Below are 17606 nucleotides of genomic sequence, written 5' to 3' on the forward strand. Positions count from 1 at the left end.
CTATTCTTAGTACCTGCTCCGGCGAGGTTCCAAGCGTGCTTAGTAGTAGGTACTATGCAATGATTGGTCAGACTGCCGGCCGCTGACTGGCCAGAGTCCCGTCAGAGGAAGAGACATCCCACACACAAATCAAGCCGAACAGCACTGAACTGTAGATCACTTAAAACTACTTAACTGTCCTTAAAACGTGGGTTAATCTCCAACAACTACCAGGGAAACCTCTATATTTAACAGGAGTCTTTTTAAGTGGAGTGGTGTATTTAGGGACAGCGCCGCTGATCGGGAGCGGCATCACAGACTGCTGCCGCTGTAGTCTGTGGAGTAGGAGTCTGTACTCTGGAGACGTGTGGACAGAAATCAAGTCGAACAGTGCCGAACTGTAGATCACTTAAAACTACTTAACTGTCCTTAAAACGTGGGTTAATCTCCAACAACTACCAGGGAAACCTCTATATTTAACAGGAGTCTTTTTAAGTGGAGTGGTGTATTGTGGGTCAGCGCCGCTGATCGCGAGCGGCATCACAGGCCGTTGCCGCTGTAGTCTGTGGAGTAGGAGTCTGTACTCTGGAGACGTGTGGACAGAAATCAAGTCGAACAGTGCCGAACTGTAGATCAGTTAAAAATACTGAACAATCCTAAAAACGTGTGTTAATCTCCAACAATTGCAGAAGTCTTGTGTAAAGTCACTAGTCACTTGTGTGTGTGTGTCGCGTATAAAACAGTCACCGCAGTTTCACTCAGCCGTGCAGTGATGACTCCGCCCATGTTAAGTAGGTACTTTTTTTGTAGTGGAGATGCGACCTAATTAGAGCCGGTGGAAATGTGCCATAATATCAGCACTTACATTTGGGGCAGCCCATGGCCAAGTGGAAAGGGAACTTGGCTTATAACTGGAGGGTTGCCACCAGGTCAAAGGGCTAGGGTTACCCCTGAGCAAGGTACCCTATAAAAACAATAACATGATGCCTCATGTGTGTCTGTGTAGGTCAGCACGTGGTCGGTGGAGGAGCTGCGGCTGAGACTCGCCTCCCTGGACCCTCAGATGGAGCAGGAGATTGAGGAGATCCGTCAGCGCTACCAGGCCAAGAGGCAGCCCATCATGGACGCCATCGAGGCCAAGAAACGGCAGCAGCAGAACTTCTGAGGAGCCCACCGAGCTCCTCGCACCAGCACCTGTGCAACGCAGCAGGTTTGTGAATTGACACTCGAAGGCGGCGCTGACGTTTCAGTCGCCTCTAAACTGGTCCGAGAGACGATACGGGTGGCTGTGATGTCTAGATAATGGAAACTGAGAAGACGTCCGACGTTCTTTTCTGACAGATTTTTAGTGAAGCCGTCGATCCTTTTCTGAGACGACATTGGAGAACGTCTTTTTGATATCGTCAGCTGATCTGCATTCATCAGTTTCTCTCCACTCCTCTTAATCTCTTAATCTACTTTCTCTCTGTACTCTTGTGGTACATTTACCTGCCGACTGTTGAGTTTAGAGGTACGCTTCACTAACTTCCTCTCAGTTTTTGTTTTCTTTCTTGTTTTCTTCTCTTGAAAGGTTTGTGGGGTAAACAGTTGAATTTATTGAATCATTTGTTTGTTTCTGCACACGACTGTGCTTTTATGTCACAATTCAGTGTTTGTCAGTGTGAAGAATGACCCCAGGAATTCTGCTGTGCATGTTTTACTTTCACCAGGTTTGTGTTCAAGTTTTTTTTTTCTTTTGGCTTCTCCTTCTTTAGGGGTCGCTACAGTGGATTATCCACATTTGATTTGATTTGGTCAAGATTTTCTACGTGGGATGCCCTTTTCTGACACAACCCTCCCATATATCTGGGCTTGGGACAATTTAGAGTGTCCACTTAACAATTAGCACATGGGGATTGGGTGCCTTGCTCAGGGGTACCACAGCCCTTGACCTGGTGGGGATTCAAATCGGCAACCCTCTGGTTACAAGCCCTATTCCTGAGTTTATAAAACTTTTTTATAAATCTAGTACATGTCTACCTTTTCTATCCATTTTATAGCTGTTTTTTTTTTTTTACATAAAACATTCTTCTTCACTGTGCAGCCAAACTTCAGAAACTAAAATTGCAATATCAAGCCTGCTGTCATTATCACAAAACCTTAAAGCAAAGAATTGTTTCACAGTAAAAGTTAAATAATGCTGCATTCTTTTTTACACTGGAGCACTCAAACATACAGTATGTCAGGCTAACCGTTGTTAGCCATTGTTACAAATACCAACACTTTTACACTCTCAGCGGCATAGCAACAATGTTAACTCATAAACATTTGAACAGTAGCATGTGAACAACCGAATTAATGTGAAAAGAAAGAGTAAAAGTAGCAGAGTGTTTTAACTGCTGACGCATCGTCACTAACGTTTAGTCACCACTGTACAATTCCAACGTCCGACTACAACTGGAACGCACAATGAACCGTGTCATGAAAATGAGGCCGTCTGGATTTATTTGGATTTTATGGCTGTGAGTTCTTCTGCTTCCTTTCTCTAAGATAACTTTCACTTTCCATATCTGACAGTTATTCAACCGTTTAGGTATCAAAGTACTGAGAAGATGTGACGCACCGGTGAATCTTTGTCTGTGATTGGGCGGTCGTTCAGAGGGTCTACCGTAATGACTCTATTTCTCTGCTTTCCAGGAGTTTTAGTATTTTCGAGATATCACAAACAGTCTACGAGTGATGGTAATAGTATGGCGGCGACAGGACGCTAACAGAAGCGTTAAACCTGGTCTCACCTCGGTCCAACCGCCCAGTCGGTAACATGAATTCATGACTTGTTTGTTACTCCATGACAATAATTCAGCGGTTGAACCTGTAGACATGAAGTCAAGCTTAATTTAGCCTCATTCCTTCTTTTCCTCGTATTACTGCTCTGACACAATTCCTCAACTCTGAAATCATGTTACGTGAACTTGAGCTGTAAAGGAATCAGAATCAGATTAGTGAACTTTGCGTTCTTCACAGAAGTTTGAACAAATAAAACATAAATATAGCTTGCGGTACTATTTATCCAGATGATTTTCGATACTTGGGTACTAACCAATGAGGAACTGGTACCACACCCTCACGGTGAGGATCGCTGGCAGGTTGGTGCTGCTTTTGTTCCTCCGGGTCAGAGGTCATTCATTCATTCATTACATTCAGATGTGTGTTGTTTTTTTTATCTCAAGATGCAGTTTAATCATCGGGAAACTCTTTGTGTTTGATGTTGTTCTTACTCCACTGTCCGACTTGTTTTTCTTCCAATGAGCTGAACAAAGACCTGGTTTGACAGGTTTATGGAACAGATTCAACAAAGCTTTTTACTCCATGGCTTCAGCCATTGTTTTCTTTCAGCTGACGTCGGCTCAGTCGTGATCCAACTTTACTTCTAACATTCCTCTTTCGGAGCCGCTCGGACGCTCCAGACATATCATCTCCACTCTCATCCAGAAAGCACAGAAGATGACACAGATTTATTTTTCTACCAAAGGTTTAGTGGTTACACAGCGAGCCTGGAGAAAAGATTAGTCCTGACCACACGCAGTGGGAGTCGGGAGGAAACGTCTCAGGTCATTCAACTCCTCAGGGCTGTCAAATAGTGACGAGTGATTACTGTAGATAATCTGGAGCTCCTTCACATTAAAAGTCATGTCTGTGTGTACACATATACATATATATATACAGTATATATATATGTATGTGTATATATATATATATATGAGCAACTCTGGGCTCTTTTTGTATATTGTGATGAATTTCACTGGGATATCAATAATGATGATAATAATTATAATAATAACATCAGATGGATTATTATAGATAAAGGGAGAGTTCAGGATTTTTGATGTAGCTGCGTTTGCTCCACGTGCTGAGAAGTCGCCGGCGCGAGGTCGGTGAAAACATGTCTGACACTGGGGACAAGTGAAACTGATTTTATCATTTTAAGTCTATGAATTCTTGATAACCCTGCATGTTCACTGCTTTATTTAACTTTTCCAACATGAAACTGACGTTTGTGTGACTTCGTAAACCACCTCGCTCTCCCACACCATCAGTTTATGTCATGACCTCCGTCAGTGAACTCATTAATGTTATTTTGTGACTTCAGTGTTTGAAAACCTTTTTTCAGATTTACCTCATTAACACAGATTTACTAATGGAGGCCGCCGTAGACCAGCAGCTCCTTGTGTGCAGTGACAGAACAAAAACAAAGTTCAGTTTCCTGTGGGAAAAGTCTGTGAAACCAGTGAAATAAAGCAATGAGCTTATTCTTAAGATATCATAGACTTAAGTTGACAAAGAAGTTTGATTAAGTTAGAATGAGTTTGATCTCTTGTCCCCAAACACGGCCACTTTCCTCTACCTCAGACAACCTCACTTAAATAAAATCCTGAATCATCCCTTTAAAATCCATGCAGATAAAATGCTGTAGATTAATTTAGACTCATTTCTCTCTCGTTGTGTTACACGTGTGTGTTTCTGCGTCACGGACTGCGTCGACACGTGATCTAAACGCAGAAAAAAGCCTGATTGTTATTTAGTTTGACACTCGAGCCGTTTGGTGCTCGTCATGAGTCGGAATCACTGGAGAACACAGAGTTTTTTTTAATGCCACTGTAGTTTGATTTTTTTGCTAACTTTAAAGGGGCTGCTGAGATGAATCAATTATTGATTTGTGTGTGTTTTTTAATAATTAAAACACGTTCTCTTGAGCTTCCAACTTCCTAAATGTGAATATGTTCTGGTTTCTTTGGTTTCATATTGTAAAGAAATATTTAAAAACTGCTTGATTTTGGTTTGGGGACAAAACAAGACGTGATCTTTTTGAGGTTTGGGAAAGAAACTTTTCAGACTTGGGGAGAAATTGAGCTCACATTTACATGATAAGAAGAGATGGCACGATACTGCTTTTTTGTGACTGATATCACAAACTCAAGTATCTGCCAATACAGATATCCATCCATTACAGTCATTGTTGATCTTTTAAACTACGAAGCGGTTTCAAAGACGTAATTCTCCAACTGTGTAACAAATGTTCTTCTCCCGTAAAGTGGAAAAAAACATCTTCTGCCACATTTTTATCTGTCTGATATCCAGTCTAGTGATTTGGACCGATATCGGACCGATATCATGTCAGCTCATCCCTAATAAGAAGCTGCACGAGCCATGAAATAACGTCACATGACAGTTTGTCCATCATTCTGTCACAATCGCTTTGGTTTTGGTTAAAACTGGATCTTTTTAAGATGCTGAAACATCACAGTGAATTTAAATGAAACGGGAATTGTCCAAGCCGTCCCTCACCTGCAGGTCTTAAATCAACGTCAACGACCACAACAAGCAGTCGCCACTGTGTACAAACAACAACTAACCACTAATCCATCCATAAAATGTCAGAAGATGATGTTCTCCAATGTCTCGTTTTGTCCACATTCACACTTTTAATGATTTCTTTGTCATTTGGAGCAAAGAAACCAGAAAATAAGCAAAAGATAAATAAAAGAAGCTGGAAAATCACAGAAAAACCAGAGTAATCGATTAGTCGTCGATTAATACTCGATCAATCACTCACAAGCCTTGGACTTGTTTCTCATGTGTTACTAACACTGTTTAATTTCACAGTTTGCCTTCAGCAGTTGGTTTAAACTGAGGTGAAACTGAACAAAAACAAACAAAACCTTTGACTTATTTCTGCTGGATCTGATCTGATGTTTAAATGAGTCGCAGGTGAACGAGGAGTCGTTGTTTTTCACCGTCTTCCTCTTTTTAAAAAACATTGATTTTCCTGTTCTTGGTTGTGTGAGGACTTGCCTTAAAGGATGCAGTGAGTCACATTTATGTTTCACGTCTCTGATGGTCGTGTGTTTGATTCTCTTTTGTTTGCTCGGCTAATAAAGAAAAAACTAAGGAAACTTTTAAGGCTTTTGTGTGTGTTTTTTTTCCCCCCAGTTTCACACTTAATTCCACCATTTACAGGATGAATTATGATGGTAAACACTGGCACCTCACAGTAAGAAGATTCCTGCCTTGATTCCTTGTTTTGTCTCCGTCCAGGTGTATTTTGAACTGTCCAATCTCAACTGAACAAAATCTAAGCCTTCGTACGTCTACGATATCTTAAAAATATGTGTGCTGCTTTATCTCTGCATTAGCAGTATTTTTTCATCCGGAAACTTAAGTTTGTAAATCGCTCCCTCACCAAAGTCCATAGAAAAAAACAGTGATTTTAGCTTGCTGGAACACAGGAGCTGCTGGTCTACTGCTGCCTCGTGTGGTCAGTTTGTGTCACTGAGGTAAATCTGAATGGAGATTTGAAACACTGAAGTCACAAAATAACACGTTTAACTCTGATGGAGTGAGCACTGGATGTTAAAATCACTGGTTTTCTCTATGGGCTTTGGTGCAGGAGAATGAGTGGTTACCAAAGCGGCAAAAACTTTAACGGCGAGAAAAAGTTGTAAGTAAAAACTTCTTTCTATCTCTCCTAGAGTCTTGTTCTCGAGCCACTTCACTGACGACGGTCATCAGGTTTGACTTCAGGACTCGACCACAGAGCTCACTGAGGTTTTCTAAAAGCCTCCTCCTGTCCCGGCACATCCATCACACACGCACACACACACACACACACACACAGAAACGTTTTCTTTTTTCCAGACTCGGCTCCTCTTCCTCTTCCTCTTCCTCGTGTTCTTGTTTTTTTTTCTCCGTGTCCACAGTTGTGTCGGCCAAAATAGAAGGAATTAATTTTTAATCCACTGACCATGAATCTGATCTGTCTCCTTCACTGAGGGTCACATGATGTTTCTGTCCACCCAAATACAGAGTGACTGTGGGTTTTCTGTCATAAACACTGGCCTAGTCAGGACCACTAGTCCCCATGGAGACCAAAATCTAGTCCTAATGAGGCACAACCTAGTTTCTGAGTAACTGGTCAAGATTTAAATTGTGGTTAGGTTAATGTTAGTGATAACACTGTTTAGTCTGTTCAAATGAATTGAAGTCATAATGTATGTTTACATTAGTCTGACTGAAACAGGACTTAAGGTTTATGGCCATTTTAGACCACCATGTTTTTAATTAACAAACTTAACTCCTGGTACTTTAAATGTGAACTAAAGACTAACAGGTTCTACCTTAGGGTCTAGCATAGCTACTTTATTATGGTCTAGCATAGGTTCTACTGCAGGCCCTAGCATTGGTACCATCTGATGTTCTGGCATAGGTTCTACTGCAGGCTCTAGCACTGGTACCATCTGATGTTCTGGCATAGGTTCTACTGCAGGCTCTAGCACTGGTACCATCTGATGTTCTGGCATAGGTTCTATTGCAGGCTCTAGCATTGGTACCATCTGATGTTCTGGCATAGGTTCTACTGCAGGCTCTAGCATTGGTACCATCTGATGTTCTGGCATAGGTTCTACTGTAGGCTCTAGCATTGGTACCATCTCATCTTCTAGGATAGGCTCTACCATAGTGTGTACCTTGATTTTACCATAGATTCTAGCTTGAGCTCTACTATAGGTTTATCCTTTGGCTCTACCGTAGGTACTACAGTATATTATTTCCTAGCATAGGTTCTACCTTAGGGCTTTGCATAGGTTCTAAGGGTCTAGAATAGGTTTTCTCCTTAGGGTCTAGCATTGGTACTGTCTTATGTTCTAGGACAGCTACCAGAGGTTCGTCCTTAGGGTCTGGCATAGGTTTTAACTTAGGGTCTACTATAGGTTCTACCAGGGGGTTCTACCTTAGGCTTTAACTTAGGGTCTACTATAGGTTCTACCAGAGGGTTCTACCTTAGGCTTTATCTTAGTTTGTACTTCAGGTTCAAGCATAGGATTCCAAATTTCAGCAGTGCTTCAAATGCAGAAAATAAATCTGAGGGTAAGTTTTAGAATCATCAGTTTTCAAGACAGAAAACTGTGGAAATACGTTTGAAAATAGTTGAAGTGTGGACTGTGTATGTGTGTGAGTATCATCAGTGATATGAAATGACAGTTTGACATGTTTGATTAATTCTCCAGGAAACAGAGCGAAAAAGGATGTCGACATTTCACTCAGACATAAAAACAAACCAGTTCATGTTTCACTGGCTCATGTTTTCACTTTTCATCATTTAGTTTTTCCTGTTCGTCCTTCAGAAGCTGCAGCATCCTCAACATAAAAAACAATTTTAAAGATGTGACCAAAGAAGTTTAAAGAGAACATGAAGAGTGTCGATCATGGCAAAGACTGACTTTATTTTCACACTTTTATCTTTGTTTTTATTCAGTTTATTTCAGTTCATTAGCATGCATGTTACTTCACAGCAGCTCAGTTTCACATGGTCTGAACAAAGTGACATGCACGCGCCAAAGGAAGCAAACGACAGAAAGAAAGAGCTGCACTCAACTCAGAGTCAAGTGTAACGTTAATGTTTGAGAAGCAGCGACTTTATATTCCTCCAGGTTTGAGTCCAACAGAGACCGATCACAGAGCGACACGAGAATCTGTCACATTCAGTCTGAGCAGATTATATCTTCCAGTGTGAACGCACTCTTGATTAGTCTTAACAGTTCAATCTTCCAATGTGAAAAGAGCCTTTATCAGACGGAGCAGATTAAGTCTTCCAGTGTAAACACAGATTTGCCAGTTTCAGCAGATTATATTTTCCAGTATGAACGCAGACTTCTCAGTCTGAGCAGATTATATCTTCCAGTGTGAACACAGACTTGTCAGTTTGAGCAGATTATGTCTTCCAAAGTGAACAGATTTTCAAATCTGAGCAGATTATGTCTTCCTGTATGAACACAGATTTGTCAATCTGAACAGATTAAATCTTCCAGTGTGAACAGATTTGCCAGTCTGAGCAGATTATACCTTCCAGTGTGAACAGATTTGCCAGTCTGAGCAGATTATACCTTCCAGTGTGAACACAGTCTCACTGGTGACGCGGCTCCTTCTTCACTAACTTCTTCTTCACTGACGTGTGTGACGGATACTCCACGTAGCTGTAATTGATGACCCCACCATCATCCTCATAATCTGCATCATCATCCCCGTCCAGGCAGCAGCTGTCCTCATCTGATACTTCCTCCTCCTCTTCGTCCTCTTCGTCCACCTCGCAGCTCATCCTCGTCTCCCTGTGGTTGTTGTTCCTCACCGACGCCTCCAGAGCTTTCTGTCGTCTGTAGAAGTGAGAGAACTTGTTGAAGATGATGGTGATGGGCAGCGCCACCACCAGTGTGCCGCTGAGAATGCAGCCGCTGGCCGCCAGCTTCCCCGCCACCGTGACGGGCACCACGTCCCCGTAGCCGACAGTGGTCATGCTGACGGTGCCCCACCACCAGCAGGCGGGGATGTTGTCCAGACCCACGTCCTGGAACAAGACACAGAGACAGAGAGCGCTACTTAAACTTGTCTTAATGCTTGTTTTAATGTTTTTCTTCAGTAACAGTGACTGCGTCAGCAGCAGTGAAGTCATCGCTGACTACATAAATAAACCTAGCTGAATATTGATATTTCACCTCTTCATACTCTGCAGTGTAAGCGATACCAGAGAAGACAGACACTCCGACGGCCAGGTACAGCAGCAGGATGCCCACCTCACGGTAACTGTGCTGCAGAGACAAGATGGAGGAAGGAGACCTCGTTAGAGACACGGGAGAGGAAACCATAAATATTTCAGGTAATGGTTTATATATGTAGAATACACACAGGTGAATTCTGTTACGATAGATGAGAGTGGAACATGAGCTGCTGTACTACACACTGACTCTCTGCTGATGTAAGTGATACACTGACACTGTTACACATGGGACTGCACACGCACACACACACACACACACACACACACTCTCACGTCCAAAGTCTTTCTTTCTTTCTTTCTTTCTAAAAACTGACCAAAGGCCACATTTTAAAATCATTAATGACCTCTTTCCTGTCAGAAACACTGACCTTGTCAGGACCAGTTGTCCTCATGGAAACAGAACCTGTGTAAACTAGTGTGGATGTGTGTGTGTTTCAGGTATTACCCATGTTGTGGGGACCTAAATGTGTTTTCACAGTCACATCATGGGGACTTGTCTTCCTTAAGGGGACAAAAATCAAATTCCTATCATGTAAATTCTGACATTTTAAGGTGAAGACACGTTGGTATGGTCTGAAGTCAGGGAACTCAGACTCTGTGTGTGTGGACTCACTCGCAGCGTCGCTCCCAGTGACCTCAGTCCAGTCGAGTGTCGGGCCAGTTTCAGAACTCTGAAGATCCTCATCAGTCTGAAAACCTGAGGACAAAAGTCCAGGTTTAAATCAAACTTTACAATGTTTAAGTTTAATCATAACAAAGATCATGTATCTCAAAACTATGTTGGAGTAAAGTGTCGTTCACAGAGAAATGTGCAGAAGAAGCTGCTGTTGCTTCAGTCGCTGCTGATTTTCTCACCGTGAAGTTTCACCATGTTTTCCACTTCTTAAAATGTGTTTGTATAAAATGTAAAACCTCCTCTGATTTACTGCACGTTGAGAAATGTTGGATTTTCATAGCAGCAACTATTAGCGTTTGCCAATCAAAACACTCTCTTAGGCCCCGCCCCACACTAGAGGATAATTGGCCAGATTTCGGTCCCAATCTGGTCCTTCCGACTTCTGATTTTAGTCTGATTCATACAGATTATCCTGTAGAGTGAGGGGATTAACAGACGCCATTCTAACGTCATTGGACAGTTTTATAGACAGTGTTTATATTCTTACACTGTGAGTTTCTGTGAGATCCCAAACCCATGGAATCTCCTCCCTGAGAGCGTTTCGTGTGTGGTCCTGTGTCGTATCGTCTAATCTGTGCTTTGTCAGGATTAAAAACGTGTCACAAAGTTGCTTGTGTCTGTGGTCTACCACGTTTTTAAAATCAAGTCAGATTTGAAAATCAGAGTTTAAACTCAAAAAAAGTTGTTTGTTCTCTACGCTGATGACGAGCGAACATCACGTCATCGAGTTGCTAAAGTCAGCTGACCTGTATGAGTCGACCCAGGTCTCCCAGTTCAGACTCGGAGCCCAGCACCACGTCAAAGATCAGCGTGACGTAGATTGGAACCACGGACGCGATGTCGATGATGTTCAGAGGATGACGGAAGAACTTCCTCCTGTTTGGAGCGAGGAGCAGCCGCGTCACCACCTCACACACACACACACACACACACACACACACACACAGACAAAAAGAATAATAAATACTTACACACATAAAGAAACTGTAAAGAGACTGTTTTAGTCTTTCAGTTTGTGTCCTCACCTCGAAGGTGAACCAGCAGCTGCAGAAAACCTCCACGGTCTGCATGGTCGGGTCCTCGATCAGCTTCCCGTCAGAGTCAAACGTCTGAGAGTGAACGAGATGAAATATTTGACTTTATTTTCAAATTAAACCACTGCATACAACTTTAAATACATAGCATTAGCTGTTAACAGTTTACCTTACAATAACCAGAAAAATGCTCATTTGCACTATGCACATTTCTCTTCGTGACATACGGTATGCCATTGCACTCCTTTATGCCATTCCTTTACTATTGCACTATTTTTTTTTTCCCCACTGTTGCACATTTTACATTTTATGTTTAAATTCAATTTTATGTTTATAATATTTGTTTGTATTGCTGCTATGTTAAAACAATTTCCCCTTGGGGATGAATAAAGTATTTCTATTCTATTCTATTCTATTCTATTCTATTCTATTCTATTCTATTCTATTCTATTTTAGTTTCCATGGTTACAGAGACAACAAACATGATGTCATGACTGCCAGTACGGTGGCCCTGCATGCTGAGAGTACTGTTTTACTGATATAAACTGTTAATATCAAAGCTATTGTCATATTGTTTATGTTTCTTGCAAATATTTAATAGTATTTAATTTTATAAATTTCTACCTGTTTGTGAGTGTTGGCTGCTTTAACACTGCCAATGTTCCCCATGTGGGACAATGAAGGATTATCTTATCTTATCTTAATGTCAAAAACTCTTTTGGAAACCAACATTTCATATAACACAATCCTTCTGAAAAAGCAAGAACTTTTTAGAGAACCCAACTCATTGTTTGTGTTAGCAAAAATCCACATACAGGAAAAAAACAACAAGCAAACACAAAACAAAGCAACATTTCCGGCGAACTGCGACATTTTGCAAAACAAGACTTTTTAGGTCAGGAAACTCACAACAACATTTCAGAAAACTAATCAAAATGTCAGGGAATGTGATATTTCACAAAACACGTATTGAGATTTGACTCTGAGAAGAGGTCATGAACTTCCTGTTTTATTTTAGTTTGGTTCTGTCTTGACTGTCCAGTCGTACAGACCTGATATTCCGGGATGCTGTGGATGCACATGATGGCGATGGACGTGATCACCACAGCGATGGAGAGCAGACTGAACAGCTTGCTGGGGATGGAGTAACCGGGATTCTCCAGCGTCAGCCACAAACACCTCCTGATGTTCCCACAACATACCCTCTGGAAGTGCTGCATGTCTCTGAGGAGGAAGACAGTTAAGACAAGTTAGGAGCAGACTCGCAAAGAGACGCCGGCGCTCCAGTGTTCCACCTGTTCAAGTCAGAGATCTCGTCCACAGATGTGTCGATGCTGCTGGCGTCGCTCTCGTCGTCCCAGCTGCGATGGCGGCTGCTCTCCAGCTTGCGGTCATGGAAACGGTAACTGCAGCAGCTGTCGAGGAAGAACTCATTGATGCCCCAATACTCGATCTCCTGACTGTGGAGACAACAGGTCAACGACAGTTTGATGTCAGTTTGACGACAGTCCAACAATCAACGACAGTTCGACGATCAGCGACAGTTCGACGATCAACGACAGTCCAACAATCAACGACAGTTCAACGATCAACGACAGTTCGACGATCAACGACAGTTTGATGTCAGTTTGACAACAGTCCAACAATCAACGACAGTTCGACGATCAGCGACAGTCCAACAATCAACGACAATTCAACGATCAACGACAATTCAACGATCAACAACAGTTCAACGATCAACGACAGTTCAACAATCAACGACAGTTTGACGATCAACGACAGTTTGATGTCAGTTTGACGACAGTCCAACAATCAACGACAGTTCAACAATAAACGACAGTTCGACGATCAACGGCAGTTCGACGATCAACGATAGTTCGACGATCAACGACAGTTCAATGATCAACGACAGTTCAACAATCAGCGACAGTTCAACGACAGTTCGACGATCAACGACAGTTAGACGATCAACGGCAGTTCGACGATCAACGGCAGTTCAACAATCAAAGACAGTTCGTCGATCAACGACAGTTCGACGATCAACGACAGTTCGACGATCAACGACAGTTCGACGATCAACGGCAGTTCAACAATCAAAGACAGTTCGTCGATCAACGACAGTTCGGCGATCAACGAAAGTTCAACGATCAACGATAGTTTGACGATCAACGATAGTTTGACGATCAACGACAGTTCGACGATCAACGACAGTTTGACGATCAACGACAGTTTGGCGATCAGCGACAGTTTGACGATCAGCGACAGTTAGACGATCAATGACAGTTCGACGATCAACGACAGTTTGACGATCAACGACAGTTTGGCGATCAGCGACAGTTTGAGGATCAGCGACAGTTTGACGATCAGCGACAGTTAGACGATCAATGACAGTTCGACGATCAACGACAGTTTGACGATCAGCGACAGTTTGACGATCAGCGACAGTTAGACGATCAATGACAGTTCGACGATCAACGACAGTTTGACGATCAACGACAGTTTGGCGATCAACGACAGTTTGACGATCAGCGACAGTTTGACGATCAGCGACAGTTAGACGATCAATGACAGTTCGACGATCAACGACAGTTTGACGATCAACGACAGTTTGACGATCAACGACAGTTCGACGATCAACGACAGTTTGACGATCAACGACAGTTTGACCTGAAGGAGAAGACGCACAGCTCCTCCATGATGTGGAGTTTCCCCGTCTGGTAAAAGTGGAGGACGTACGGGAAGAGGCCGGGATTCCTGTCAAAATAAAACTCCTTCTGTTGCACGTCGTAGTCATCGCACACCTGCAGGAGGGAGGAGGAGAATGATTAATAAATGATAAATCTTTTCAGGAGGAAGAGGACTGTAAATGGTCTATGGTTGCTGAGATGGAAACATAACAATCTGTCAGTCATCTGTCAAAATATGCTTTAAAGGTAAAGTTCATGTATTTTAAATGTGGTTGTATGAGGTGCTTACACACTCGGTGAAAACATGGCTGTCAGCGGAAAATGTCTCCACTGAACAGAAGCCATGTAAATCTATGTGAGGTTGAGTGTTTTTGCTGGTTCATCTCTGGTTTCTGAAGTTTATGAACTGCTCACTCTCCCACACCAAAGTCCTTAAAGAAAATCAGTGATTTTAGCTACTGGTCTACTGCTGCCTCGTGTGGTCAGTTTGAGTCACTGATGTAAACCTGAAAGAAGGATTTCAAACACTGAAGTCACAAAATAAGACATTTGAACTTAGTGATGGATTCAGCAGTGGATCAACAACTCCTGTGTGTGTGTGTGTGTGTGATGTTAAAATCACTGATTTTCTCTCTGGACTTTGGTGTGGGATAGTGAGTGGTTTACAAAGTTTAATTTAGATTGTATTGGGTTATCCTGTTGTTCCCATGTTGTCACTCAGAGCGAGCCTGCCAGTACCTGCACGTTGTCGGCACAGGGGGCGCACTCACTGTGTGTCAGTACCTCATATACCTGAACCGTCCCTTTAACTCCGCCCCCTCTCACCTGCAGGATGTCTTCCTCTGAGTCACATGCCAGCAGTTTTCCCAGTCTGGTGTCGGGGAATTTCTTCAGCGTGCTGGAGCAGAGGCTCCTCTTCAGACCTCCGACGTTCACGTGGACCAGACCCTCGTCGGAGTCCCGGTGGAACCAGCTGGGCACGCTCTCCGTCACCATGGTTACCTGGGTCGGCAGAGACACGACAAATGTGAGTGGAACACTGTCTTTGTTTGTATTATCTATTCATGATGCGGAGCTGATTTTTCACTGGGAATTGAATTCCCGGTAATGATGTTGCATTGTCATGAAATGTTTGATGATAAAGATTTTTGCATCTTGAATCTTTATTTGTTTTCAGTCATGAAGTTCATTGTTTTCAAGCTGTGATGAAAATGACGATGTTTTCAATTCAAAACAAATTAAAAACATTCTGTGGAAGTTACTCACGTTAAGGGGATAGTTCGGGTATCTTTTTTGTTGTAAACTAAAGGGCCGTACATATGAAAACGAGCTCGGCTTTGTGTCCACATGGAAGCATTTTGAAACGCTTGTTTTGAAAACAGACCCCCAAACCCTTTTGTTTTCATGTAAACAACAAGAATGTTACTTTGGTGTTCTACAGATAAGAAAACAGATTGTTTAGGGAAATGTGTGTTTCTGTGTGGACAAGGTTTGATAAGAAAGTTCTTTCTTCTTCATGTGAATCCAGAAACTTCTCCAAATTAACTGAAATCCAGATCGTCCACATCTGCTTTAAACATTTTCTGTTTATTCATAATTGTAACTCACATTTCTGATTATTCCTAATTATCTCTGTTTTTTTTTTTTTTAATTCAACGTTAAAGGGATAATTCAGGGTTTTGATTGAAGTGTAATGTGCTGACACATAGTCAACGCTGCTCTAAGAACCACACAAACAGAAGTTTGAGTGACTTTATAAAGAAGTTTGTAAACGCTCACTCTCCTGCACCAAAGTCCATAAAGAAAATCAACGATTTAACATCACAGCTCACAGGAATTGTTGTTCCACTCCAGCTCCTGTGTCTCACTGATTTTCTCTATGGACTTTGGTGTGGGAGAGTGACCAAGTTTCCAGTCAAACCCCCCCCCCCCCCCCCCCCGGTGAAGAAACAAACATATTCTTCACATTGAATAGACTCAAGCAGACTTATTGGTTAAGTGTCTGAAACCAGTTTGCCCTTGTTTCCCTGCTGCCAGCCTTGTTTCGAGGGCAATTTATGAGGCATCTTTCGACGCGAGTGAAGCCGTAAATATGATCACATGACAGGACAGAGGAGGGACCACTAAGTGCCTGGGTTCGGGTAAACTGTGCCTGTAATGATGTTATATATAGTGTCTGACTGCAGGAAATGGGCAGACAGGTGTGAAGCTAATGTGGACTTAATGTTGTTTTAAGCACAGCGGCCTGACTTCACCCATCTCCTGCTGCTGCTGCTGCTGCTGATGCTGCTGCTGCTCTGTAATCAGGTTTCAGCGCACTCATCTGTGGTCACATGACCCGGTCACATGACCCAGTTGCATGTCTACACGTGTCGGTATATTTGTGTGAGAGTTTGTTTGTGCGATGAATCAGGACATTTACATGGTGATCCACTGAGAGCACCAGTGTGTGCAGCAGTGACTTTGATCGTGTTTGTACGACAAATGTAAGTGATATATATATATATATATATATATGTCGCTAAATGAGCCGATTTCACATACTTAAAGATATATATATATATATATATATATATATATATATATTACTATAATATGTTGCAGCAACAGGAAGAAGATTACAGACAAGTGCTTTCAGGATGAAACACAGCCAGAGAAGTAAATAGTAAATAACATAAATAACATAAATAACAGATTGAAGAGTAAAAGCAGAGACACTTTGCTCCGCCCCCCCCCTGTAAAGGAGCCATACTGGGACCTGAGGGATCTGCTGCTGCTGTTTCTGCACATAACACAAATAAAGTTGATCTATAATTCAGCACAAGGAGGCGGAGCAACGGTAAAATAATAATTTATAGTATATTATAGTTTTTTTCCATAATGAAATACATCAAATGAGTGTAAAGTCCAGGATTTATTTAAATACTGTGAAGTGTAAAATCTGTTCAAATTCAGTATTTATGAAAATACTGTGACAAATCGAGTAAATTACAGTATTTATAATAAAATCAGAGATGAATTGAGGAATGAGTAAAAACAGACTAGAATCAGTTATGTACAGTATATGATATCAAATATAAAGATATTAAATCATTTACATGAAGAATATTACATGTTGTACATTAAAGTTCATATATCATTCATGAAAATGTCAAGAAACTGCATTATAACTCTGATTTCATTAAAAGTGATTTATCGAACATGACTAATGCTCCGTGTCTCCAGTCTGCATTTTAAATGAATGCACTAAATAAAAAATAATGTATAAACTAAGTGTTAAAAACATGGATGAAACTCTGTTAACTAAACTGTTGATTTAAAAACATAAATAAAGTTTAAGAGACTTTGGCAGCATTTGAAAATCTACACAAATGAGTAAAAATCGTCTGGTGCGGATTATTAAATAAATAAATAAATAAATAAATAAATAAATAAATAAATAAATAAAAAAAAATCCGGATGAAACATTAAGTCTTATTGTGAGTCACTTTCATGGTGAATACTGGTTTAACGTCTATTGATAACCAGGTTTTTATTGATATATTATTGATACTCACGTGCGAGTTTTGTCACATCATCATCATCTTCATCATCATCTTCACCGGCAGCAGAATCACGTTCATCCCATGATTCTAACTCAAGTT

At 41.6% G+C, this 17606-nt stretch overlaps 2 protein-coding genes across 4 annotated transcripts in view; one reads left to right on the plus strand and one right to left on the minus strand.

Moving 5' to 3' along the window:
- Positions 1 to 6599, plus strand: part of LOC131460757 (serine/threonine-protein kinase 4-like) — a 36710-nt gene extending 30111 nt beyond the window's left edge. The window contains exons 11-12 of one of the 3 annotated variants that reach the window (XM_058631534.1): positions 986 to 1189; positions 6491 to 6599. In XM_058631534.1, the coding sequence (XP_058487517.1) occupies positions 986 to 1144 (159 nt within the window). In that variant the 3' untranslated portion in view covers positions 1145 to 1189; positions 6491 to 6599. Of the gene's footprint in view, positions 1 to 985; positions 5920 to 6490 lie in introns of those variants that run through there. The other 2 variants (XM_058631533.1, XM_058631532.1) reach the window with 2 other exon arrangements.
- Positions 6600 to 8368: 1769 nt separating this feature from the next.
- On the minus strand, positions 8369 to 17606 carry si:dkey-43k4.5 (potassium voltage-gated channel subfamily S member 2). The gene is made up of 10 exons (XM_058632904.1): positions 17520 to 17606; positions 14788 to 14964; positions 13943 to 14076; positions 12571 to 12735; positions 12328 to 12499; positions 11267 to 11350; positions 10988 to 11149; positions 10179 to 10262; positions 9504 to 9596; positions 8369 to 9355 (listed from the first exon to the last, which is right to left on the minus strand). Exons 2-10 carry the CDS (start codon positions 14956 to 14958, stop codon positions 8918 to 8920), a joined length of 1503 nt encoding a protein of 500 aa, XP_058488887.1. The 5' UTR covers positions 14959 to 14964; positions 17520 to 17606; the 3' UTR covers positions 8369 to 8917.

Source organism: Solea solea, chromosome 6 (assembly GCF_958295425.1).
Source record: "Solea solea chromosome 6, fSolSol10.1, whole genome shotgun sequence".
Taxonomy (NCBI): Eukaryota; Metazoa; Chordata; class Actinopteri; order Pleuronectiformes; family Soleidae; genus Solea; species Solea solea.

Excerpts from the sequence above, each read along its gene's own strand:
- si:dkey-43k4.5 (XM_058632904.1), bottom strand. The coding sequence starts at position 14,958 with ATGGTGACGGAGAGCGTGCCCAGCTGGTTCCACCGGGACTCCGACGAG. Across the intron at positions 11,351-12,327 it reads ACAGCATCCCGGAATATCAG|ACGTTTGACTCTGACGGGAA; the intron begins GTCTGTACGACT and ends GTTCACTCTCAG. Across the intron at positions 9,597-10,178 it reads CACTGGGAGCGACGCTGCGA|CACAGTTACCGTGAGGTGGG; the intron begins GTGAGTCCACAC and ends TTGTCTCTGCAG.